General features: G+C 43.9%; 3 protein-coding genes and 2 non-coding genes across 18 annotated transcripts in view; all 5 read right to left on the bottom strand.

Moving 5' to 3' along the window:
* TRIM66 (tripartite motif containing 66) overlaps positions 1–7,080 on the bottom strand; it is a 43,974-nt gene extending 36,894 nt beyond the window's left edge. Inside the window, exon 1 of one of the 4 annotated variants that reach the window (XM_085063177.1) lies at positions 6,757–7,080. In XM_085063177.1, coding sequence (XP_084919303.1) covers positions 6,757–6,976 — 220 coding nt within the window. In that variant the 5' untranslated portion in view covers positions 6,977–7,080. The other 3 variants (XM_085063179.1, XM_085063178.1, XM_085063180.1) reach the window with 3 other exon arrangements.
* Positions 7,081–10,578: 3,498 nt separating this feature from the next.
* On the bottom strand, positions 10,579–13,341 carry RPL27A (ribosomal protein L27a). The gene is made up of 5 exons (XM_085063176.1): positions 13,228–13,341; positions 12,874–12,937; positions 12,409–12,484; positions 11,473–11,647; positions 10,579–10,761 (listed from the first exon to the last, which is right to left on the bottom strand). The coding sequence occupies exons 1-5, from the start codon at positions 13,228–13,230 to the stop codon at positions 10,633–10,635; spliced, it is 447 nt and encodes a 148-aa protein (XP_084919302.1). The 5' UTR covers positions 13,231–13,341; the 3' UTR covers positions 10,579–10,632.
* Positions 11,022–11,153, bottom strand: LOC146436695 (small nucleolar RNA SNORA3/SNORA45 family). Its single transcript, XR_014852947.1, has one exon. It is a non-coding gene; the product is annotated as a small nucleolar RNA SNORA3/SNORA45 family (small nucleolar RNA).
* LOC146436694 (small nucleolar RNA SNORA3/SNORA45 family) lies at positions 11,928–12,059 on the bottom strand. The gene has a single exon (XR_014852946.1). It is a non-coding gene; the product is annotated as a small nucleolar RNA SNORA3/SNORA45 family (small nucleolar RNA).
* Positions 13,342–15,219: 1,878 nt separating the features above from the next.
* Positions 15,220–24,759, bottom strand: part of DENND2B (DENN domain containing 2B) — a 152,854-nt gene continuing 143,314 nt past the window's right edge. For 10 of the 11 annotated variants that reach the window (XM_085063170.1, XM_085063172.1, XM_085063174.1 and 7 more), the window contains 6 exons: positions 20,246–20,423; positions 19,176–19,217; positions 18,060–18,171; positions 16,838–17,077; positions 16,516–16,602; positions 15,346–16,086 (listed from right to left, as the gene is read on the bottom strand). In XM_085063170.1, coding sequence (XP_084919296.1) covers positions 16,052–16,086; positions 16,516–16,602; positions 16,838–17,077; positions 18,060–18,171; positions 19,176–19,217; positions 20,246–20,423 — 694 coding nt within the window. In that variant the 3' untranslated portion in view covers positions 15,346–16,051. Of the gene's footprint in view, positions 16,087–16,515; positions 16,603–16,837; positions 17,078–18,059; positions 18,172–19,175; positions 19,218–20,245; positions 20,424–24,759 lie in introns of all 11 variants that reach the window. The other variant, XM_085063164.1, reaches the window with a different exon arrangement.

The raw sequence follows: 24,759 nt of genomic DNA, 5'->3' as shown, positions 1-24,759 counted from the left end.
ATAAATCATGCATGGATTTCAGTTTTGTACAAAAGCCTCCCTTAGATATATGCTGAGAAATGCAATCAAGAGCTTGAAGGTAAAGGACATTACTACTGATTAATACAAAGGGATACCTAAAAGTGACACCCTGGATGGCACAGAACAATCTTCTCCCAGGTTTTAGATCCAAGTTATGCTACTAAAATCAGTGTTGCTCCAGAAACACACAAGGAACAAGTTGCACATGTCAGAGCTTTGTGTTAGACTGACCACCACAGACCACCAAGCACAGCTTTGATTGTGTAAATGTCACAGTGTAGCTGAAATATCCAACTAACTGTAAATTATAATGATTTCAAATCTAAAAATCCCTTGAGATAAACATAAGACGTGCAGAGTCCTCAGCTTAATTTAATAAAAATTTAGAAGAGTATAAAAGTTAACAGAAAAAATAATGGGACACCATGGCAATAGAGTGTTGGAAGTAATTTCCTACTCACAGGCAGGCCAGTCAAAACCACCTAATACTGAATTCTGTATTTAAAACCTTATTACAAGCACAGGTGACAGATTTTTTCCTTGCTAAAAGAGGGATTGCCTGAGCATGGTGGCTTTGGATATCCCACTTGCTCATCTAATTGGGTTTCTTATTTGATACCTTTTCCCCTTAATAAAAACCTGTGCTCTCTGGAAATGTCCAACCTTTTTCAACATGAATCCCCCAAAGAGTCAAAAGTTATCTTGGCATAATAAATGCACTACAAAATGGTTTGTGGAGGAATTAACCCGAAATTAAGCAAACCTCACACACCTATTTACAAACAGCCCCCAGCAGCAGCACAAAGCTCAGAGTGCAAACCACCAGTAAGGCACATTTTCCTGGAAAACCCTTACCTGTGCTCTGGATAAAGAGCCAGAGAGCTGCCCAGAGAGTCCCCTGTGCTCGGGGACAGGTGGGTGGGAAGCACTGCACACACAGGAATTCCCTGGAATCAGGCAGCAAACTGAAGTCCCTGCACCTCTCACAGCTACCTGGGGCTGCTGCCTCCTCTTTAGCCAGGAATGCTGGCAAACCAGCAGGGAGGAAAGATGAACTGAGCCACTACAAGGTGCAGAGGTTTTTTCCTCTTGTCTTCTTTCTTGCCCTTGCCTCTCAAATTCATTTGGGCCTCTGAAAGCTTGCCTTGGTTGGAACTTTCCTCAATAAAAATCCCATAGTCAAAATGAATAGCAGTGTCCTACTTCCTTTCTTGCCTGGGTCTTCACAGAATCCTCAGAAAAGACTGGAGCAGAGGGAAAGGGAAGAGCTTTTCCAGATCCAGGGAACAGCAGGTCTTACAATGCCATTCATCCCACGATACTTTTTGCAGACCATTCCCTAAGTATTTTTTTTGCCTTCCTACCTGAGTGCTGCCTCCAAACATCACTGTTAATCTGTTTTAAGAACCTGTGCTTTGCAGACAGCTCATTTAAATATATCATTATTACAGCACTGTGGGTGAAGGGAAGAGTAGTCAGGAGCCCTGGAGACTCCGTGTTTGTACATAAGAGAATGATGCAATTCCTGGATCTAAGCAGCAACTCAACAAGGAATTGCAGGACTCAAACAGTTTACCTATTCAGATCAGGAGCCAAATTCAGCTATGGTACAATTGTGATGCCTAAAGGGAGGCCATTATTGACAGCAAAACCTATAGAAGTAGCAAAAAGCTGAGAGAGATGTTGACACATTCTATTTTTGCATGGAAATTAAATTGGGAGGAAGGAGGTAAGAACATTTGCATAACTTATCTTTTAGAAGTTTATTGCCTCCTGCCGTTTAGCACTCGGAATTGTGCCCCTCTTTAACTCCTTTCACTGCCCTCCACAGCAGGCTTGCTCATCTGAACATCAGCCCAAAAAGCACCAGCAAGAGATGTGTTACCCTGTGTGTGGCTGGGCTCATGCACAGGCACCTCTGAGCCCTGAAAAGTTTCAGCAGCAGATGTTTACTTTGCTGAATTAGTTTGCAGCCCTTTTTCATGAAGCCACTGTGTTCATTTCCATCTCTGCACTCCCATCAGCAAGAGTAACTCGACAGAGGGTTGGGGGGAAAAAGGAAATTCAAAGGCAGTGGATCCATCAGTCAGACACAGAAGCCCAGTCTGGACACTCCAACTCCACACCTGGGATATCCAAAATCAGCTTTCAGGACAACAAGAAGTTTCTGCCTTATCCTGTTATCTCTCACATCCCACAGCTCTTTTTCTGTCCCTGGAAGCTGCCACACTGCACTGGACACAGGAATAATAACACTCAGTGTCCCTTGGTGGAAGCACAAATAAATAAACTAGAATTTCTGAGTCCTTTCAAGTTTTCACTCCACCAGTACTGCAGTTATCTAATTTGTAAGTGGCACAACTATGGATTATTTGCAGAAATCATCTCTGGAAGTGCCAGCTGTAACCTCTCCACCACCTATGGACACCAAGCACATGAAAAGCCACAACTCACAGTTTTGTTTCAAGGTCTTCCAGTCTGGTCAGGCTTAAACAGAAAGAGCACTCAAGCTGGCTGCTTCAGAAATAAATCAATGCAGATAATTTACTTATTATTACCATGAGAATTGATTAGCATAAAGAAACAAACAGTGGAGCTAATATACACACCACATTTGTACTTGCTATCTACATGTTGCACCTATTCCTCTGCTCTTTTTCCTCCAACAACCATCAGAATAATTATTCTCAGAGAGAATTAACTACAGCTCAAGCTGCAGGCATAATTTACACTTCCTTGGAGACCCAATTATAGGTTATAGGAAACAGCTCTGAAGACAACCTCCCACTTTCCAGTTTCATATTTATATAACTAAACCCCTCATTGTTTCACTTGCCTTTTGGATCTGGCAGCCAAACAGCACAGTGCAAAGGGCTGACTAACTTTAAACCCATTTTAAGTTGACTAAATACATACATTACGAGCAGTTTCTCTGTTTAGAACCTTTCTACTTCCCTTTTTGGAGGTAAAACATGCACTGGAGTTAAGTGACTCCAGTCAAAGCAAAAGGGTGTTCTCCTTCACAATTAACAGATCATTGCATCACTTGCTTCATGAGTATCAAAACAAGGTTACTGGGGTCCTACAGCTGTACCAAGGCAGCCAAACTGTCTCACTGTAAACTAAATTGTGGTTTAAAGGACTCTGTAGATGGCTTTTTGGTTTTTTTGTTGGTTTTTTTTTGTTGTTTATTTTTTTATTATTTAAATACAGGCTTAATACAAGCTAAGCCACTGTGTGTTGACACCTGGAGTCTCCTGCAGGCAGTGCACATCACTTCCTGTGCCAAAACTTCACACTGAAACTGGTTTTCTCCTGGTTTTACCCAATCAGTTTGCATTTCTCTAATACATAACCCTATTTTATTTCTTGTCATTAATTAACACAGCACAAACATGGGCAGTTTTTGGCTTATGCAGAGAATATGGGTAGAAATTATGCAGCCATTTTCCAGGATTTTTGTTATCCAACCTAGAGAAGTACAAAAGGGCAAAGACCCTTTTAAAAATGAAATTGCAGAAAATAATAGCTCAACACATGAGTTCAATACAAAAACATAATGCAATTAAATCCACCAGTTCACAAAGCAATTTACAAAGCTGGGCACCTAATAATCACATGTTTCTTTACAGGTAAGGCTAATTACCCAATTTAGTCATAAAATGTCAAGAATACCAGTTAACATAAATCTGTAAGGTGTTTCAGTACATCTTTTCTGCCTTGTTCTCAGGGGTTTTAACTGTGATTGAGCAGCAACAACTTGTGATTTTTCTTATTTTTTATGGGAAAAACCCCCAAAAAAAGACAGACCCTTTAGCTGAGACAGTCTTGCAAAAATATGAACTTCTCACAACAATGCACCTCCACTGGTCCTCATCTGACTGCTTTTGGAGTTATTGTGTTGGTGAGATTTAAAGCAATAAATCAATTTTTATCATTGAACATCTTACAGAGAGGAAGACTCACAGATGTGGGGTAATTTATTTTGGCATCCACCTCCAGTTCAGGGAGGAGGGACAAGCACAGGAACATGGATGAACCTGGTTTTGAATGTATTGAGAACTTCATGAGAAAGAGGCAGACCAAGAGGCCAAGGCAGATGCAAGAACCAACATTGTACCATGAGTGGCAATTCACACAGGTAGGAGCCTGGGAAAGTCCTCATCTGAGAGATTTCCATCTCTAGGGATGCGAGAATTTTCTCTTTTTCTTACCCAAGCCCTCTCTAAAATCATTCTTTCCCATCCAGTAAACAGACTGGAAGCACATAACACGCAGATCTGCAGAGGAGGAGAATGTGGGTTCTCTGTTACAGAAAGACAAGGAATAAAAATAGGAAAGCAACACTGGCCTGCAAAAAAAGTAAAAAAAGCCAAAAAACCAAAAAAACACAAACAAAAAAAACAAAACAGAAAAGGAAGACTAAGAATCTTAAAGTTCCCATCATAGAAAACACGTATGTAGGAGCCAAACTCACAAAAATAATTTTCTTTGTCCACTCAGATTACTCCCAAACTCTCAGTTCTCACAGTTATGTATAAATTCTGATGGATTTGAAGCTTTTCCAATAAGAGCTCTGGGTATCATATCTGGCTTTTCATTCATGAGTCACCTTAAACACACACAGGAATAAAAGGAAGTTCCAACACCAACCCCCATCAAATGCCAGGACCACTTACCTCCAGCTTCTCAGCAATTTCAATACAAAACAATAAACTAGAAAAGAGCTGTATGTTAGTAGAGAACTACTTGTGGTAAAGCATACAGACACCTGCACATTCAAATATTCTTTTTGTGACAAATGCCAGAATGACTTCACTTGGAAATGCACTCATTTTTTCCATCCTTACATTTTGTTTAAAGAATTCGTAGTAAGGAACACATTTTTCCTACAGGCAACCTTTCATTTTTACTCAGCTAAAATGGTTGAGCACTTGCACTTACAGTTTATCATTAGCACCTTTATATGGTCATCCTTAAAAGATAACACTGAGAACTGAGTTGGAATTGCACTGCCCATAACTCAGCGATGGGTAAAGATAAGACAGGCAACATTTAACACCACAATGCCATCAGCAGAGCTCACAAATTTATCCTGCCTGACCTATGGTGGCTGCAGTTTCAGTCATTGACTTAATAAAGAGTCACAGATGTTTTGGTTTTGCTGCTTTCCTTGCTCATAGATTAACTGAGTCTCTGCACCTGCTGTCTCACTTCATTTACTGGGTCATCATTGCTCATTATTTCTTTTCTCTAGTCTTCCTCTTTCCCACAGAAGTTCCCTATCTACAAAACAATGAAGAAGGAAACAGAGACACTTCAGGAATACAGAAATAAACTAGTATTAATTCCATTTTGATATAGACAAACAAATCCTGATCTATTTGAATTCCTGATTCAGCTTAAAGAAATATCCAATATTTTACCAACCCATGAGAACCTTTAGCTGCACTTCATCCAAGATCACTAATTCACTTTTCCACTTAGTAAACAGAAAGGAGGAGGAGAGGAATGGCTGAGATGTCAAATGAGGATACCTAAAAAGTGATGGAGTGCTTGTTTCAACAGTGTTTTATTACAGAGAGGTCCCTCAGACTTTAGGCCTGCTGCCTTGCTCTCTTTCTCTCCTTCTCCTACCTTCATACCTTTTTCTGTCTGTACCCCACACATGAACAGCCTTTTCCCCTTGCTTTTTCCTTTAGCTTTTGTGTTTTGCTAGCCTTTCAACAGTGACCTCTTAACACTGATTCCATTTGTTCTCAAACCTGAACCAGTCTAGTTTATGTTATCTCATCCATTCTGACCATCATCACCTCAGGGAAGGCATCCTCTCTTCCTACATGTGTCTAAAATCTGCTATGGAAGAGATCATAAATGATGCCTCTTACTCAACTGAAGTTCAAAACCTGTGAAAATAACAAGTTCTCTATAAGCCTTTGCTCTTCTCATAAATTAGTAATGAGTCTGGAATGCTTCCCCACGGCAATTAAGACTTATTCAGTCAAAATTACTATATTTTGTCATCTAGGTTTTACTCCAAAAAAACAAAAAGTTACACATTTTCTAGTAACATCACTGCCAAAAACTGTACAAATACCTTCAGGATCTCAAAAGGCACAGCTTAAAAATGCTTCTCATCCTCACTAGTTTACCCAGCTTGTTATGGTGAGTTACAGCCACAAGGGTTCAGGTAGAAAGAAACAATATTCACAATGAGATAAAAGGAAGAGTTTCGGTGCACCAGAATACACATATTCTAATAATTATTATGACCTCTGTTAGAAACAACTGGATGGTTTTGTGGTGTTGTTGGGGAGGCAAGGAAGGAGGAGTTGAAGGAAGAATAAAGCTATCACAACCTGTACCATAGAAATGTCCAACATGTCAAAAAGATTGCAAATGGATTCAGTCTGGAAGCTGTCTGGTAACATTTATTAATTTATTAAGCTAAGAAAATCAAGTATTCAACTTGATAAATGAAACATTCAGCCCATTCTGACAAAAGTTAAATGTTCCCTGACTGTGTCATTTCTCCTCAAAACATTGCTGTTGGATGAAAACCATAAGGAAGGAGGTTTGTCCCCAGTCCACTCTCTGCTCATAACAACCTTGATTCCCCTAGTTTATAAATTCAAAGCAGTGCTGTAGAATAGGCTTCCAAAAATACTTCTCACTCTACCTCTTTTTATAATACTGTACTGCACAGAGCACAAGCCTGAGATTCTCAAACATTACCTTCATAGAGAACTTCATACTCAGTGGGAATGCAGCTGTACCCTTGAATCAAATCCGGCAGACAGTCCTTACAGAAGGAATGGAGACAGGGCAGCATTCTGGGGTCTCTCCTCTGCAGCTCCCATTTGCACACCAAACAATTCCTCAGCACATCCAGGGGCTCCATTCCTGCTGGCTGAAGCCTGGCACTGCAAACACGAAGAGGCACAAAATGGCTCATGACAAGCCCTGCACTTCACAAAACGCTTGATCACTCAAGCGCAAACCAGAAGGCAACATGGGATGCACGAGCAAATAAACAACACTCATTTAGCCCTTGTGAAAAAAGAAGTTTCCTTGCAGCTGAAAATCACATACCTGCTTTACAGAGGAGATTATCTTTGCAGATTGTTGTGCAGGAAAGTGTGGTTTAAGGTTTAGAAACCATGATCCCACTATCTCTCTAGTATTTGCGACTTCTATAAAAACTGAACTAATCTGTTCTATTGATCTACTTACAAAGCTGAATTGTCACACGCTGTACATTTCCTGCTAGAAGCACTGAAACTGTGCAATTAAACTGATGAGATTCTCTGACTGCTTTTACAATTTCACTCAAATATTTTACAGCTTTCAGGTAAAGAAAATAATACCCACACTTCCACCATTACAGCAATGCATGTTAGAAAGGTGCCTTGAAAAATGTACAGCATCTTCTGACAATCTTCTTTATAGAAAATGGACTTTGCAGCAATCCAATTTTAGCTGTCAGGATGACCACAGATCAGATTATAGACCAAACCTGAGCTTCCCAGTGTTCCTCCCACCAGCCTAAGCTCCCCAAGGCCAACACAAAGTTTTACAATTCATGTTTCATCCTCAGTTCTGAGACTGTGAGAGATGTTGATCACATACAGCCTGCAAAGGGCAACTTCTGCACATTGTATCAGAGCAAATAAAGTCTCCTTTCCTCGGGATTCACCCTTCCAGCTGATCCAGCCTCCTGGGACCAGAGTTGCATGTAGCTGCCAATTGCCCTGGCACGGTGGCCCTGCTACCAGCAGTGTGTAATTGAAGCTGCAATCTCCAGATTTCCCTAGCACAGAGGAGCAGCAGCTCTGATCTTAGGGCTATCTATTCTCCTGAGGGATTCTCTCTGCTGGTAAATTCCAGTGGAAATGGTTAGTAAGAAGCACTGGGTTTGGCTTTTTATTCTGCAATGCAAAAAAAAAAAAAAATTAATGTCTCAGAAATTCACAACCAGTAGTTTTTTAAGTGTTGTAGCCTGAAGTCATCAGTAGTTAAAGTATTTTAGAAGAAAAAATTGACCCTATGTTAAAGTCTGCATCCTATTTCACACCCAAAGCCCGTTCTATTAGGTAGATACCCACCAGCTTGACCGACAAATTACTTAGATAAATTCAAACCAACCACTAAACCTCCTAATTCCAAAACCAGAGACACCTTTGGAAAGGAGCTGTGCCAATTGCACCTATGGTTTAACTAGCATTGCATCAGTGCTTACTACACGAGCTTACATTTTACAGTGCACCTTCACTGACCACTTATCAGAGGCAAATGTCACCAGAGCAGCAGTCTCCCAGCTCACCCCATCTGTCATTTCTTGCAGCGCCTGTTGCTAAGAGTAGCACCTACAAAAACATGTCATTTCTGCAGTAGGAAGTTGAGGTCTTAAACTACCACATTGTTGACACAGAGAAACCACAGCCCAAAGCATCCAGGCACAGATAATCAGTGCAAACAAAGCCTCACAGTGGGAAATGCTCTGTCACCTTAAAAGCCAAGTCCGTGGCTGCATGAGCAGAAGCAGGTTACTGTACATCTTGATTTATGCCTTTTGCACAACATACAAAACTGTGTAGAAGTTCTTTGGTAGGAAGGGGAAGAATGCAAGTGCTAAAAGTATTTAAAATTTTGTTCTGAGGCAGGTATGCAAAGTAGTAGTCAGGCAGCTAGTTGGAGGAGGAGAAAGGCTGATGGATATAAGCTACAAGGCCAGTGGTGTTCCCCAGAGATCAGTGCTGGGCCAGCCCTGTCCAATATCTTAAATCAATGATCTGGACAAGAGGATCGAGGGCAGCCTCAGTCAGACTGCAGGTCAGGCAAGAATTGATCTGCTGAAGGGCAGGAAGGCTCTGCAGAGGGATCAGGACAGGCTGGATCCATGGGCTGAGGACACAACTGCAGAGGGATCAGGACAGGCTGGATCCATGGGCTGAGGACACAACTGCAGAGGGATCAGGACAGGCTGGATCCATGGGCTGAGGACACAACTGCAGAGGGATCAGGACAGGCTGGATCCATGGGCTGAGGACACAACTGCAGAGGGATCAGGACAGGCTGGATCCATGGGCTGAGGACACAACTGCAGCAGGTTCAGTGAGGCCAAGTGCCAAATCCTGCCCTTGGGTCACACAAGCCCAGGCAGCACCACAGGCTGGGGCAGAGTGGCTGAAAAGAGCCCAATGGAAAAGGACCTGGGGATGCTGCAAAAACAGCTGAACATGAGCCACATGTGCCCAGGTGGCAACAGCCATTCCAGCACAACTGAGAGAGAACTATCCAGGGATCACAGGACTGGAATTTCCAGCAAAGAATTAACAGATTTCAGACAACAGAACTTTCTAATGATACACTCTTGTAACACTGTAACTTCTGTATTCTAGGGATCAACATTATAGAAGTCTTTCAAGTTCCTGTGATCACGGGGCCAGCACACCTCTCACCACAAACATTCTGCACAACGGAATGGGGGAGGTTTATTCAAAACAACATCAAATGTTAGGAAAAAGCAGTCCCAGCAGCCAATGAAAGAGTTCCCATATTCTCACCTGTGTATTTTGGAACAAATTGCTCATTAAAGCTTTAGTTGCTCACAAGTAGCAGTACCACTGGCTAAGATGAACTGCTTTATAAACTGAATGCATGTCAACCTCACCCTAAAAGCCCTTTAAATTTAATCATTGTCACACACTAAGAAGTTTATTAACTAGGATTGTATCACACACACTAGAAGGCAATTTGCACCTATTAACAATTCTAGACTTCAGCAGTGGGCATTAAACAAGCGACAGTGTTTATATGCTTTGGTCTGACATTAAATAACCTGCTCAGTCACTTCAGTTATTCGATTTTTTACCTTTAAAATACGCTTTGGCACACAGGGTCAAGCCTTGCAAACTTTCTAACTGGATGTTACACCCAAGCAAGCATTATTTTAGGTAGTCATTTTAAACCTAATACATCAAAACTGCACACAGAGCAGCTCCAGAGCCATGCCATTGCTTTGCCAGCTCAAAGGAGGGCTGAGGATAGCTGGCATCATCTCTGTCCCACACGTGGTAACTGCAGGAATTGCATGCCCAGCCTGGGGAGGGCAGGGATTGCAAATGTTCATCAACAGTTAATGGCACACTACTGTCACTTTGCATTGCTGCACTGCATTTCTGTGTCCAGACTGCTGCTCCATTCCCACAGGCCAAGGCACCATCCCCACAGATTTCCCCTGGATGTCATTTTAGTGCACAAGAATCCCCACCAAGAGCACACCAAATCTCCTTTCCACAGACAGCTGTAGAGAGCACCACCAACGGAGAGCAGCACAAACCCAGAACCAGTTCTGCCACCCTGCAAAGACAAAACAATGAACTATCTGCACGTGGCAGGTACTGAACATAGTAACCAGTCAATTTCACAATAAAGTGAGAAGCAGTCAAACCAAGGATCAAAAACTGCCAGAAATAACTAACTAGGTAAGACTCAAGTGAACAATGAGTGGACAAGTCATGGGGAAGAAAACAAAACCAACCAGACTTCTGTAAATTAGCTCTTTTATGTATTGTGTTTATTCAAAAAACTTGAATAAAACAAAAACTTTTATGCCACAAGCACACAGGCACCACCAACTTCTTTGATCTTCTCCTCTGCTCTTCTACTGAAGAACTTTGCTTTCACAATGACAGGCTGCTTGGGCAGCTTCCCCTTGCCCAGCACTTTGTAGTAGCCCTAGAAAGATTTAAAAAAGATCAGTGTTTGTGATCAGCTTGCAGGCTCCTACGTTCAGACCTGTCTTTTAGCACACACCAGTTAAAAACAAAACCATGCTCACCATGACCTCATCCAGTCAATTCATTACATAAAAGGACCCTCATGACATGAAGACCATTAATACCACAGCTGCTGAAGTCACTGCTGGTTAGCAGTGGGGCCTAACTGGCCAACACAAGTGTTTAATTTGGGAGGCAGAACATGAGCACTTGGCAGAGCAGTGTCCCTGATTCGGTGGCTGGCTGGGACACAGGACATCACAGCCAGTGAATATGGATCAGCCATTTCTGTTCGAGAACTATAGCACACCAAGACAACCAAACATGTGGAGATGTGACTCGAGTCTCGAGGGTGGGCAAGTGGCATCATGGAAGTGAGGCCAGTTCTGCCATGGTGTTGTACATGCCTTCAGCAACATTTCAAACAAGCCATCTTTCACCACCTACCCACAGGGGAGCAGTGCCTGTCCACAACCACACCAATATTTGAAAAAATGTAACAGCCTAAGTGCCTCTGTAACAACTTCCAGCCCGAGATCTGCATTGAGAACCTCTAAACACTGAAACACTGGAGCTTATCTGCAGCTCCCCATCTCCCCAGAGGGACGTGCAAAGCTCAGTGCCACAGCAGCAGCAGCAGCAGTGCCAGGGCTCAGCCCGAGGAGCTTACCGAGCGCACGACATCGATGACCGGGGCCAGTCCAGCCTCGTCCTTGGCGTACTTGAGCCTCGTCTGCTCACTGACCAACGTCCACAGCTTGTCCAGGTTGACAGTGGGACAGAACTTCTGGTTCCTCTTCAAGTGATAGTGTCTCATGCCTACTTTTCCAAAGTAGCCAGGGTGACTGTGGAAGAGACACATTCTGCATTAGATCACGTTTTTGATTCGTCCTGAACAACCATCTTACATTGTCAAAATCATTAAAATGTCCCATCATACCTTTCTTCATATCAATACTTGTAGGATTTAGGTATTGTAATAATTAGCATCCAAACCAATAAGAAATTACTTTTTCTTCCCCTTGAGCTCACAACTGAATCCCCCTCTTTGGAGAATCTGTGTTTCCAGGGCAAGCCCAGCTCCATGAACGCAGGGAGGCTGCCCTGCCTGGGGAGCTGTGGCACTGCTGTCACTAACCCGGTGACTGACTGAGCCAGGAGTGGCACAGCCAGTGAATAGAGATCAGTGGTTGCTGTCCGAGGACTCCAGCACACCAGGGCCACAGCAGAGCCCAGATGTGACTCTATAGTCTCGGGAATCAGAACAGCATCCCTCACCTTGGCAGGATGCAGCTAACAGGATGTGGCTGGGATTCAACAGCACACTCTGCATTTGCTCTGTGTGCTCTGTCAAGCAGGGAACACATCAGAACAGGCACATTTGGGCAAGTTCAGCTGATGCTGCACTGAACTCTCCAGGCTGCCAAATGAAAAGACCTTGGATTTTAGGGTACGTGGGAACATGATTTGCTCTAATGCCACACTTTACATTAGAGGAAAAAACATATAGGATTGCAGGAAATTTTGGTTATTCACATATAAAAGTTAGCTGCTTCTACTTCAGGAACATACACGTTGTTAGTATGTCGTTAAAGAGTTAGCTTACTATTTATCAAAGTTAATCCTGTGATGGTGCAAACCACCAGCATTACCACGTCCTCCAGGATGCTTCCTGTGCTTGCCTGAGAAAAAAAAAATTTGTTACATTAATATTACACATAATACTTGAACTTAAGGGACACATTCAATGCCAATTTAAACTACTTAAACTAATTATGTGCGACAAGGTAGGAATGGATAGTTAGAAGGGAGACTGTGCTGCCCTGAGTTTCAGATGTCCAAAACCCAGCAGTGGCTGGCTGAGCACTACTGGAATAACAAATCCAGCGAGTCTAACACGTGCAGGACTCGGTGAGGCCATCACCGCGGCAGCTGCCCCCGCACAGCGCCGGCGGGCTCTGCACCCACAGCCCCGTTGCTCTGGGATGCGAGGAGAGCAGCAGCAGCCCCTCAGCGCTGGGGAAGGCCCGGCGGGGCGCCTCAGCCCACCCGCGGCCGCTTCTGCACTCACCCACGCGGCCGTGGCCGTGGCTGACGTGTCCTCTCAGCTTCCGGGTCTTCCTTAGCCGGGAAGGCTGCGGGGAAGGGGGAGAGCAGCCGTGAGCGAGGCGGGCAGCGAGCGGCAGGAGAGCCCCTGGCCCGCCCGGGCCCGCCCAGGCCCGCGCCATGGCCGAGGCCTTCCCGCTCCGCGCCCGCCACCGCGGGCCGAGACAAGCTTCCCCACCTCCCGCCGCTACCCCGCAGCCCCATCCCGCCGCGGCAGCGAGGGCCGGCGGGCGCGGGGTCCCGATCCGATCCCATCCCGATCCCACCCGATCCCATCCCATCCCAGCCCGGCCCGGCCCGGCTCGGCCGCAGCTCGCACCATCTTGTCGGCGTGCGCGAGGCAGAGAAAGGGCGCGGCTCTCGCGAGAGCGGGCAAAGCCGCGGGGAGCGGGTGGGAGGGGCGAGATCTCGCGAGGCTTCGCTGAGGCGGAGTGGGCGGAGCGGAGCTCCGAGGGCAGGGGCGGGGCGGAGCTCTGAGGGCCGGCGCGGGGCGGAGCTCTGAGTTGCCGGGGCGAGGCGGAGCTCCGAGGGCAAGGGCGGGGCGGAGCTCTGAGTTGCCGGGGCGGGGCGGAGCTCTGAGGGCAGGGGCGGGGCGGAGCTCTGAGTTGCCGGGGCGGGGCGGAGCTCCGAGGGCAGGGGCGGGACGGAGCTCTGAGTTGCCGGGGCGGGGCGGAGCTCTGAGGGCAGGGGCGGGGCGGAGCTCTGAGGGCCGGCGCGGGGCCTGCTCCGCCCTCAGAGGGGAACGGTTTCCTGTCTGTTCCCGCCAAGGAAAAACAGGAGTTTAACCAGATTTCAAGAAAACGTGCATGTTTGGTCACTTTATTAAACATCCCTAACAGTGAGAAAATGAACGCTGTGTCCTTAAAACACAATTGTTTGCCACACTAGGGTGTGAATTCCTGGAGTGTTTCTTAAGCTTGGTTTCTAGGGTGTTTTTTTTAATGGATTTTATACTGTTAAGATTGTAAACAAAGCTTTACCAATTTCAAAGAGCGGTCTCAGTACTGTATTTATTTTTCTCTAGGATTTCCCTGGTGCACTGAAAATGTTCCATGCTCACAAACACCACTAGCTTTAACCATTAGTTTAGTAGGGGAAATAACGCACTCCTGGATTTTTGCTCCTCTGATCCTTTCAAACACAGAGCTCTGGATAACTATATAACACAATATACAGGGATTGTGTTACACAGCTGCAGGCTGAGAATCAAGAAGGTCCCTACAGGTTTTTTGGGACATGATCTCACCCTGGCCAGCAGTATCCTCTGATTCACATCACAAAATCAGGAACATGGTGATGGATAATATGATGTTTAAAAGCTTTCTCCTCCAAAGTGCAAACGGAGGAAAACAGCTTTGGCCAGGAGATGGGTTTTGCAGCACCACATTCCTGTACATCAGCATTCTGTGGCTTTGTCTTGCCTTTGCAGTAACTCCACAGCAAGTCCTGACAGTTTTATCCATCTTTTTAAGAGTACATTTTAATATGTACTTCCCCCTACATTAACTGGCAGCTGCTGTTTATAAAAAGGCCAGAAGCCACCTGTACAAGTGACATTATTCCTTCCACTCTGAAGAATTACATCTAGGAGTCATTCTGGATCTTAAGTGCACATTACAAAATAAAACTAATAGAAGTTATTGGTTGTGATGCCATTTTCCCCTGAATCAAAAGCACCTGGTATTTTACAACCATTCCATGTACACTTTAAAAGTTTTTGTATATTCTGGGGTGTGAGGGAGGCAATTAAAAAGGAAACTACTTCACCTTTTTAGTGAATAGTCCCTCGACTTTGCTGTATGAGGCTGATAGCAAACCAGAACCACGGTCAGGTTAGGAATTGCGCGAGCCTCAAAGTCAATATAACCACAGCAGTCATGCTGCAAATGACAAAAAACAGAGTGTGGTGTGTTTCCTTGAAAGCTAAGATGCTTTAGCCAATTTTCATTATCTGTCAGACTTGCAACACATTCAAGCATTTTATATTTTCTTCTTCAGACTACAGGAAAACATATAGAACCTCAACAGGAGTTCTGTTACCACACCAGGGATGAATGTGATACTTGAGCACCATGCACAGCACAAAGCCAACCTGAAAATACCACAGTTCAGGAGCAGTATTTATGCCACAATGATAAAATAATTCACTGCTAACCCATGAAAAAATGTTTTAACAGATGCTTCTGTTAGGATAATATTTTTTAAAAAGGGATATAAAATCTTATCTCTGTCTGTATCTGTCTTAGCCCCAGTGGAAAGCATTGAAGAAACCCCAAACTACACGTCATGAAATAGCAAACCTACCAAAAGACAGGCTCGTAATAACCATTTTATATTTTAATTACAAATTCATTTAAAAATCACAGGCAAGTTGCTGGGTTTGTACCTGCTCCACATGAGGAACTGCAGAGGTCTGCAATGAATATAAACAAACAGGTCTATTTACAGAGTTTATTAGGAACCATACATACATACATTAGGAAAGGCTGTACTGTACCTACTCGCTGCAGCTTGCATGTCAGAGAGCTGAGATCCCCCCAGGCTTAGCAGTCTTAGTGCAGAATGGGTTACAAGTTTACTGACCAGAGTTCAAACCAAGTGGAGGTTTTGCAATGTGAACCAAGTACCTTATTATCAAGTTACTTCGTTATTTTTTCTTTTATAATTAATTACAAGGAAAAAAACCAAATGCCTGTGCTGCACTGGAGCAGCCCTGTGCATACAACCTCTCCCACGTACCCGAGCTCATTCACCCCGCAGTGTTCAGGCATCAAACATCCCTTGAAGTCAGTGGTTCTGCTGAGACAGTCAGCTGCACATAATCAGCTACTCATTTTTGCACCAAGCATAACTCAACTCATACTAAAGGGAAAAAAACAAGCACCTGTTATTCTCAGGAATATACAAATATTTACCACAGTTTTCTCGCTCATTACAAAATCAGTTACAAAAGCTTACAGCGCATTATGTACAAATTCTGCCCAAATCCATGGAGGAGCCATCGCGTGGCACACTAACAGCATCGGGGTTGCCCGGAGCTGTCAGCTCGCTCTGCTCTCCTCCCACTCCGCACTCTGGAACGCCGCCGGTGTCTCGCACAGTGCCATAAATAGTCTTTGGGGTGGTGTTTCAGCAGGAAGGAGCTAGTTCTTCTTGTGAAGGAACTTCATTTTGTTGCCTAAAGGAAGCACACCGTCAGTCTTTAGCAGATGCCAAAAGTCAACCCAAAGTGACGGCAAATGGGTCTAACTTGTAACTGCAGTGGGGTAGTTCTTCTGCTCAGCACCAGCATGGAGAGCTGAGTTACAGAACACTGCCTATGCACCTTCCTGTTCGACTCGGTTATGGTTTGGCTCCCCCACCGCCAAGTGAAAATGAAAGTGTTAGCAGGAGTCATAATAAATCTGCTTTTATCACCTTTAACTGTGTTTTCATTGTTTTCCTTTTTGTATTTCCTATCACGCTGAAACTGCTTGACTACCTCCTTTCACCTCCGGTGAGGCTTTTTTAAATTTAAAAAAAAAGAAAAAAAACCCAAACAAACTAAACAAAACCCACCATTACCATGGAAACTCATTTCAGAAACACTTGTAAAGGTTTTGCTCACCAAGGCCTCGCAAGAACTTGTTTACTCCACTCTGTTCCGTGTCCGGGAGCTCTTCCAAATACTGTTCCACTCTCTGCTCGAAGAGCCCTGTGGCAGAGGGAGACAAGGATGCAGGGTGAGCCGTGCCCGGCCGATCCCGCACCCCTGCCGGCGCTGCGCTGTCCCTCCGGCAGGCTGGGCTCGCAGCCACCTTCCGGTTAGCCGCGCGGGATTGTCGGGATGCCTTTCCGCTTTCCCGGAGCGCAGGATGGACACTGCCGCTGCCCGCGGGACGCGAGCGGAGCAGCGAAACCCGCTCCGCAGGGGAGACGCCCAGCCTCACCTTTTGCCCTGCATTTCCGCAGCTCTCTGTCCTGGATGAAGCCGGCAAACATTTGGGATTCCATGAAAACTTCCAAGAAGCGGCGGATGCTCTTGGAGGCCACAGATTTACGGAAAGCCTCCCTTTGGAAGGCACGCTCTCCTTTTTCATTCTGGGTTAGGAACAGGGAATAATGGCCAACTGTCTCCACAAAGAATCGGATAAAAACCTCAGACACTAATCCATTCAGGGTGTTACATTCTGCAAAATAAGGCGGCAATAAGACACCAAAATCAGCTGCTAGCAGAGCTGTCAGCATTATCCCCACGGGGCCAGGCTGTGCATCTCCCGGTTCCCTGATGCTAGCTGGAGCTGCAGCAGCTCCCTGCACGCCTGGAGGCACATGGGGAAGGTGACAGCAGCACAACCACGAGTGCCAGTCTGCAGAGCTGGTGTTACGTGACAAAGAGTCAACAAGAATTACAAAACCTCGGGAAACAGCTCAGAAAATTAAACATTTGATGGGTGTTTCATCAAAATTATACCTCTTTTCACTCTTGAGCAAGTTCTCTTCAGAAGCTTCTGAATGACTCAGGGTTAAAATATTTTTCCCTGAGGATAATAAGCCTGTACCAAGAACTGATCAAAAAGGGTCTGTTGTAGAATTTGGGTTTTCATCGTTTCTGAGATGTTAAAATGGTTTTATATATGTAATACGTGTGACTAGAAATAAATTTCAAAAATTGAATAGGGGCCTGTTTCATACCTTCTAACCACAGGCATTTCAATTTACCCTGGGCTGTTTTTACCATTGCTGAAGTAAAATATGAACCTTCAGAGGCAACTCAACCCATCTTGCACTTAAACTCTTTTCTGGTGGTACCTGCTTTTCCCCCTGAAAATACCAAGTGCCAAGAGCAACTCCCAACACAGCCACACCCCTAAGCCTGCAGAATTATCTGGATTGAATTAGGGCCAAGTTAACTGCAAATCTCTGTTTGAGCAAAGGTTCAGAGGGACCCGTGGGAGTCCATGTCATTCACAATGAAATTAAAATAAATCATGGGTGAGGTATTACTTGTGGGTTGATGCCATCAGTGTCATTCCCTGTGTGCTCAGAGACAACCTTTGATGTCACCAAAGGTATTTGAGACCTCAAGTCCCATCTTTCTTTCTCCTGCATGGACAGTCACAGTTGTACCTATGTATGTTTACACAAGTCCCTGTTTCCAAATGAACTTACCATCATCTGAATCACTATCTGAATCCTGATTTATCAGTTCATTCTTTCTCTCTAGAGCCTGCTCCAGAGCAGCTTGCAATTTTCTAGGTAATAGTGTGTCTTCATCATCCATCTGACAGAGGAAAAAAGATAATCTTTAGGCCACATTAATCTATGCCAGAACTACAGTGAGTACTTTCAGAAGGTTTAAAATTCAGATGAACATATTTGTACATGCTGCTATCATGGCTACGTAAATTAAATAATGAAAATCTATGTGCAACTAAAAAATACTTCTTAACAAAATGTCTTGTCACTCTTTATAAGATTAAAGTCAGGAATGATAATCCAAAGAGCAGGTAGAACAGAAATGTGGAATCAGCTCTTTACATGACAAAGAGCCCAAATAGTTGCGTTTAACTAAATACACATCATGTGAAGCCTTGCTAAATGTACACACAGCTGCTCTAGTTGGATTTTGGCAGCTCCTTTGGTCCCTGAGAGTTGTGTTTACTCTTTTGTAGTAGATCTTGTTTTCTGGGTCTTCTCCCTGTTGTTCTCTTCATCTTATTTGATGTTTGTTCAGCAAAACTGAGTAGACACAGGAGCCTTAGCTCTGCAGCCACTGCTCACCAGCCATAGTATCCAGGGAATTGTACACAAAAGTTTCCTCATCCAACCTGCAGATTGTTGTTTTGAAATTATTTATTGCCACACGATTTTCAGGAGATGGTGATCCCTCATCTTCCTGTTTACAAGGCTTCTGCTTTTCCTATCACCTTAAACTATTCTTCACCTTTGTGCTCTCACTCAGGAATTTTCATTGCAATTTTTGTCCTTTTCACCTCCAACAGTGTGAGTTTTCTTGCTAAGGTGATATTATTATCTTTGGATATTTTCTTTCCACTGTGAACACAGTTCTTGATTCCTTCTGACAGTTATAGCCTCAATCCTCTCTGCATACCTGAGAAGTTCGTTTTGCAGGTGGAACAGAAAATGGGAACTTTTTTTTTCCTCTAATTGCTTTCCCTTTGCACACACAATTCCTGCCAAGTCTCTCTGATCAAAGAAACCTATCATGCTACAGGAGTAAACAGCTTGCTAGACTGCATGGCAGCATTTTGAGCTGTACTTTACCTGTCTGATGAATCGATCAGATCCCAGGTTAACCATCAAAGCCTAAAGAAAAGAAAACACTGCAGTGAAATATATCTGAAGATACAGAAAACATTCATTTGTTCATGGCTTTTTAATAGTAAAAGATCATCTGAACAAGCCTTGACATGAATCAAATTCCTACTGTGAAACAAGAGGTTGTGTGCTTTATGAAACAACAATATGAAGGTTTTCTTTAGAGCTAAATGTCTAATTTAACATAGATACAATAGATCTTGTATTAGATTAATCTGTAAAAAAAGCTAGAAGGGTTGGGCAGGTCTTTTTCTCTTAAATCCATGCAACTTATTGCTAATAATTTTTGTTAATGTGTGTTTGAAAAGTGTTTCAGAGAGATTCAAAGAAAACAGTGTCACTGGAGGCAGCAGGGCTTCTGAGGGGCAAGGGTGTGAAATATTCGAGATTACAAAGCAGCAAAGCTGAGAGATGGAGCTGAGAAGACATGGAAGAGAAATATTAGGAAAGTGGAGGGAAAACGGAGCAGAAATTTACATGGGCCAGAGGCACACAGGGCTTTGGAAGCGAGCACAAGAACAGAAAATTTCTTAGAAAAATGACAGGAAACTAATAGGAGTAAAATATCCTGAAAGAGCTGATCAAATGCAGCTCTCATTTGGTTTCCAACATAGTATTAACAAAGTCTTAGAAGTAAAACAAAAAAAAAAAATTTAAAGGTTTTGGTTTTCGTGGGAGCTTGGCTTCATGCACAGCTTCTGTTGGGATTAAGAGGTGTCATAGTGGATGGCTTCATCTTCTTGTTCCAGAACAAATCAGCCTATTTACACCCTACTTACTTGTGACCAGGCAAACATTCACCTGTCTCTGTCAAGGTGCCAGGTATGGAAGAGAGGCAGAACAAAAGAGAAGAGTAAAGCAGTTTTGCCAAGAGGCAGTTGCCCATGAGAATCAGGCAGAGAAGAAACAAAGAGGCAGATTAAAAATTAAACGTGAGGATTTATGTGCCAGTGGCAGCCCTCTCCTGGGTGAGGCCAGCTTTACTCCAGGCAAACAATTCTGGTGCCAGCTCCTACCTCCTCTACAGGCAGGTCCTTGAGTTTGGGCAGAGAGCTGGAGAGCAGTCCCACCAGGAAGGGGGTAGGGCAGCACACGATGTCAATCATGGATGAGGGCAGGACAGGAATGAAGGTGTGCTGCCAGGAGAAGGGGTACAGCAGGGCCACCACGGCGTGGGAGCAACTCGACAGGGTGCTGCGAAGAGAGGAACAACCAGGTTAGCAAAAGCTTTTCTTGGTTTAGAACATCTTCCACCTGCTGAGGAACTCAGCCTGTTTAAATACAAGTGCCCACAGCACTCTCAGTCACTTCTGACTTCAGACAGCCTCGGTCCCCTTCCTGTCCCCATCCCCTCTGCTCTGTGCAGTGTGGGAGTTCACAGGAGAGTTCAAACGAAAGGTAAAAAACTAAAGTCCATTTGTTTGGAACTAGAATCCATTTGTGTCATTATAGCACTCAGGAGATACTTTGATCTAGAAGACAAGATTCAATGTTCCCAAAAGCACTCAATGGCAGCCACTTTGAACAATGCTTGAAATCCAAAAGCAACTTCAGATCTTGGTTGTTACCACCATATCAGTAGTAAAAATGCGTAATAGTGATGTTCTTAAGTCAAGCACTAATGCAGGAGCAAAGGAAAATGAAAAATAAAATAAAACTGGGGAAAAAACCTCTACCAAATCAGATGTAAAAAGCCCTCAGCAATCAATATTTATTCCAAAGGAAAGATGGTAAAGCAACACATTTTTCAAATTATATTTTTGTAACAGCAGCTTATTTTTATTATAATGCATTTTGAAGGGCTTATTAACCAACTTCAGTGATAAAGGTATTGATCCTGCTCAGCAGAGTACTCTAAAATACAGTTTGATATCCCCTAAAGCTTAAGGTTCGATATTAATGTGGAAAACATGATGTATACCTTGTCCTTCCATCTACTGAATCTGATTCCCTTTTGCAGTCTCATGGTTTCCAAATGTTAAAAATTAAGGAACATCATTACCAAGCAAGTTTTAGCATCAGGGGAATAAAGACAGGCTCTCCATATCAGAGCTTTTGAGTTTGGACTGAGTTAGGGCATCTGCCTCTCACAGGCTGAGATGACAGAAGTTTGGATCCAACACAACAGAACTAATTTTCTCACATAGCAAACTTCTGCTGTGATTAACGTAGCCACAAAGAACTATAAATAATAACTGCAGAGCTGTTACTGCTTTAAAATGCTGGGGAGAGATGCTCATTTCTTCTACTGCAAGACTTGGTAGAGACTTTAGGTGGCATCAGACGTCCACCAGAAAAACCTTTATGAGCATTTTTACTTTAGTTGTGGATTATTCCAAGGCCAGAAGAAGGATTTCACCTGTTTGTTCCTGTCAGTGATTAACCTTTGAAACCTGCTGTATGGGAAAAGTGAGAATTAGAGGACAAAGAGAGAAAAATTTGGGGAAGAGCAAATCCTTGTCTTTTACTGCAAATAATCTGCTGGTTTTAATGTCAATTAAAATATAACACTTCATTTAAAATACAACAATCACAGCATGGGTTTATAACATATGTTGCCTGACACAAGGTTCTTGTAAAATGATGCATTTCTGTAATTTATTTTTTATATATAACATGCAATGATGCTGCTAGTGCCTCATATTTTGGTCTCAAGCATCTACCTTAACAAGCACAGGGGTGTGTTTTGGAAGAGCTGTGGAACATGGTACAGACTCCCAGTACTTTCTCAAGATCACTTTAATGACTCCCGGGCATTTTCACCTACTACAAATTCAGTCATCTTAGCTGAGCAACTAAAAAAAGAGCCCTGCTAAGCTAAAGGCAGGAAGACAAACATTCTTCTGATATTCAGGGAGTATTTTTTTCCTTTCTATAAAATGCCCTTTTGTAACATGTTGTTTTACACGCAGTGCTGTGACGTAAATCAGCCCCTGCATCCTCTTGTGCGTGCTATTCCCACGCTGGGGGAGGCTTCAGGCTCCGGCCCAGGACACTGGAATCTCTTCCCAAGCTTTCCCTGGAGCTGGCTGGGGCAGGGCAGGGCAGAGCACAGGGAGCAGCCATGGTGAGGATGTCCTGTGGCAGCACCCAGCTCTGCCCTGCCAGCACCCAAGGACAGTCACAGCACCACCCGTGTCAGCACCTCAGCCACAGCATTTTAGGACTCTGCGTGCAGTTTTTCAAATCCTGCCTCAGGAAAGCTTTCCCTGTGGAAAATCTCATCCCCATGAAATATTCCCTCTAAACTTTCAGCCCCCAGAACATCCTGCTGCCATCCATCCATCCTGGACGCTGCCCCACAGAGGGCAGCATGACTCCCTCAGCTGTCACCAAACTCCTGCTTGTACAACGTGCCTGTCTCTCTTCCCTAGCTGGAGACATTTGTATTTACAAACCTTTCACTTCAGTGTGAGGTTTTCATATTCTGTAAAGTAAAATTCTGAGATACAAGGGAACCCCCAGCTTGAATCTCTAATATATTGTTCAGACCCTTTTAAAGGGATAGTATTCATGAGAAGCATGTTTAGAAAAGTAAAAAAGAAAGTCCTACCCTGGGAAACCAAGTCTGCTCCAGTTTTTCCTTTCAAAATGTGCAGCCCACACATTATCCAACCGTTCTTGTTTATGAGAATTAAGCAGTAAGGTCAGATGATTTATTTTCTTTAAGGTGTGTGAAGCCCACAAAGTAAAGCAACAGAATAGTCAAAGTTAGATTTTCAAAATATTTTCACTTTTAATGCTCTAGGGCAGCTCCAGAGAGCTGGTTTGGATAGTGGGCTTTTCCATTTGGTCTGTGCAAATGGTTTTACAGGAATGCTACATAACGTTTTAACTGTTGTTCTACTGGAAAACACTTTTTTATTTCCATAGTTGTCATCTTGTAAAAAAATTATTTGGAATTTGCCAAGATTTTGGTTCTTCATATGCCTTTTATTCACTAGATTAAAAAGATCTTCAGTGTTTGATCTTCTCCCCATGAAGGTAGTAATACAAGATTATACAAGTATATTAAGACATTTCTTAATGACAAATTTCCCTTGAAGAGATCCTTTATCATGTTAGAGGCAAAATATGACATGACTTCTTTCCCACTCAAAGTTGATTTATCTTCCTCTGGGCTATTTTTTTCCCAAATCATTTTCTCATGATAGCACACAGAACCTTTTCCTTGCAGTGTTGTTGGCTGGGGAGACACAAGCTCAGGCTAAGAGTTGAGGCACAGGAATTTCAAACATAGCTGTGACTCAGCTGAATTTTGGACACTGCTTATGAATGTGGTTTAGGTCAGTGTCAAAAAGCAAATTACTTTTTTGTGACTTAACAAGGTTCTTGTGACTTAACAAGAACCTTTCCTCTCCCTTAGACAGGGATGATGTCTGGTAGCAATTTCTGAGTTGCCCAACCAACAAATAACCGCAAGCTCAGGCGATATCCATATCTTATCACAGCACAGTTAGCACACTCTGAGAAGGACACGCTGTTCGACAGGGAATGGACACTGCCCCAGCTGGGAACTCAGTTCTGGTTGTGTTTGTTTCAAGGACTGTGGCTTGCTGCATGCTGCAAGTCACCAACTCTCTCAAACTGCTAAAGTCATGTTCAGTTACACCTACTATTCACAATGGAAATATTCCACAGATATCCTGGATAACTCTTTTCTTTGTAACAATAGCAAACAGTTATATTCCTTCCTCCTTCCCCACCACACCTAGAATTTCTTACAGACCCAAGGGAGCTTCACACACTGAACATCTCCCAAATTCAGGATTAAGCCTCTGGTACAGGGCTGACAAGGCTCCCCGATCCACCTTACTATTCACATGCACCTCCACAGTAATTTTGGCATTTCCATTGAAGGAGAAGCCAAGAATATCCCTTCCCTTCATCCACTTCTCGCAAGGGACAGACAAGCTTCCTCAGCCAGGAGAGAAGTGAGGCCACCCCAGGCATGCAGAGCCAAGCCACACAGCAGCTCTGTCACCCCAGGGCTGGTGCCAGCGCTCTGGACCGTGCCCTGGACTGGGACCAACACTCTGAATCTGCTCTCCCTGCTTCCTCAGATTGAGAAACATAGCCAAAAATGTAAATTCACCAAAAAATGTTTCCATTGTGTACTTTTCCACAATCCTTTTATATTCCTCCTTTCTCGCTGCTGATTAAACGATGTTGCTCTGTCCCCATTTGCTGAAGTCTTTCATCTGCCGTGTTGACACATTCGTGCTGCAGGCCACAACCACTTGGAGACTGAGTTACCTCCCTGACACACATCCCTTCATCTGCCTGGGAGAGCTTCCTGCCACTTAAGGTTGGAGTCTGGAGGCTCTGTGCTTCCCAGGTGTTCCCTTGACTCACACAGGTATTTCACACCCAGGTGTGTCCTCATCACAGGCCATGGCCCTGCTTTTCTGGGACAGCTCCTACCTTTGGGCCAGTGATGAACTGCATAGCAAAACCAGATTCCTGACACTTCCCTCCTACACCCTTTAGTGCCACTCCTGATCCTGGATTAACTCCAGTCTCTGACAGA

Source organism: Lichenostomus cassidix, chromosome 5 (assembly GCF_008360975.1).
Source record: "Lichenostomus cassidix isolate B80296 chromosome 5, HeHo_3.0, whole genome shotgun sequence".
NCBI classification, from domain to species: Eukaryota; Metazoa; Chordata; class Aves; order Passeriformes; family Meliphagidae; genus Lichenostomus; species Lichenostomus cassidix.
The sequence above is the reverse complement of the archived record's forward strand: the minus strand, read 5'-3'. Positions and strand labels throughout refer to the sequence as shown.

What these genes read in the sequence shown, in the direction of transcription:
- RPL27A (XM_085063176.1), bottom strand. An exon ending in CCACGGCCACGGCCGCGTGG is followed by an intron (nt 12,485 to 12,873) that starts GTGAGTGCAGAA and finishes TTTTTTTCTCAG; the next exon opens with GCAAGCACAGGAAGCATCCT. An exon ending in TCATCGATGTCGTGCGCTCG is followed by an intron (nt 10,762 to 11,472) that starts GTAAGCTCCTCG and finishes AAATCTTTCTAG; the next exon opens with GGCTACTACAAAGTGCTGGG.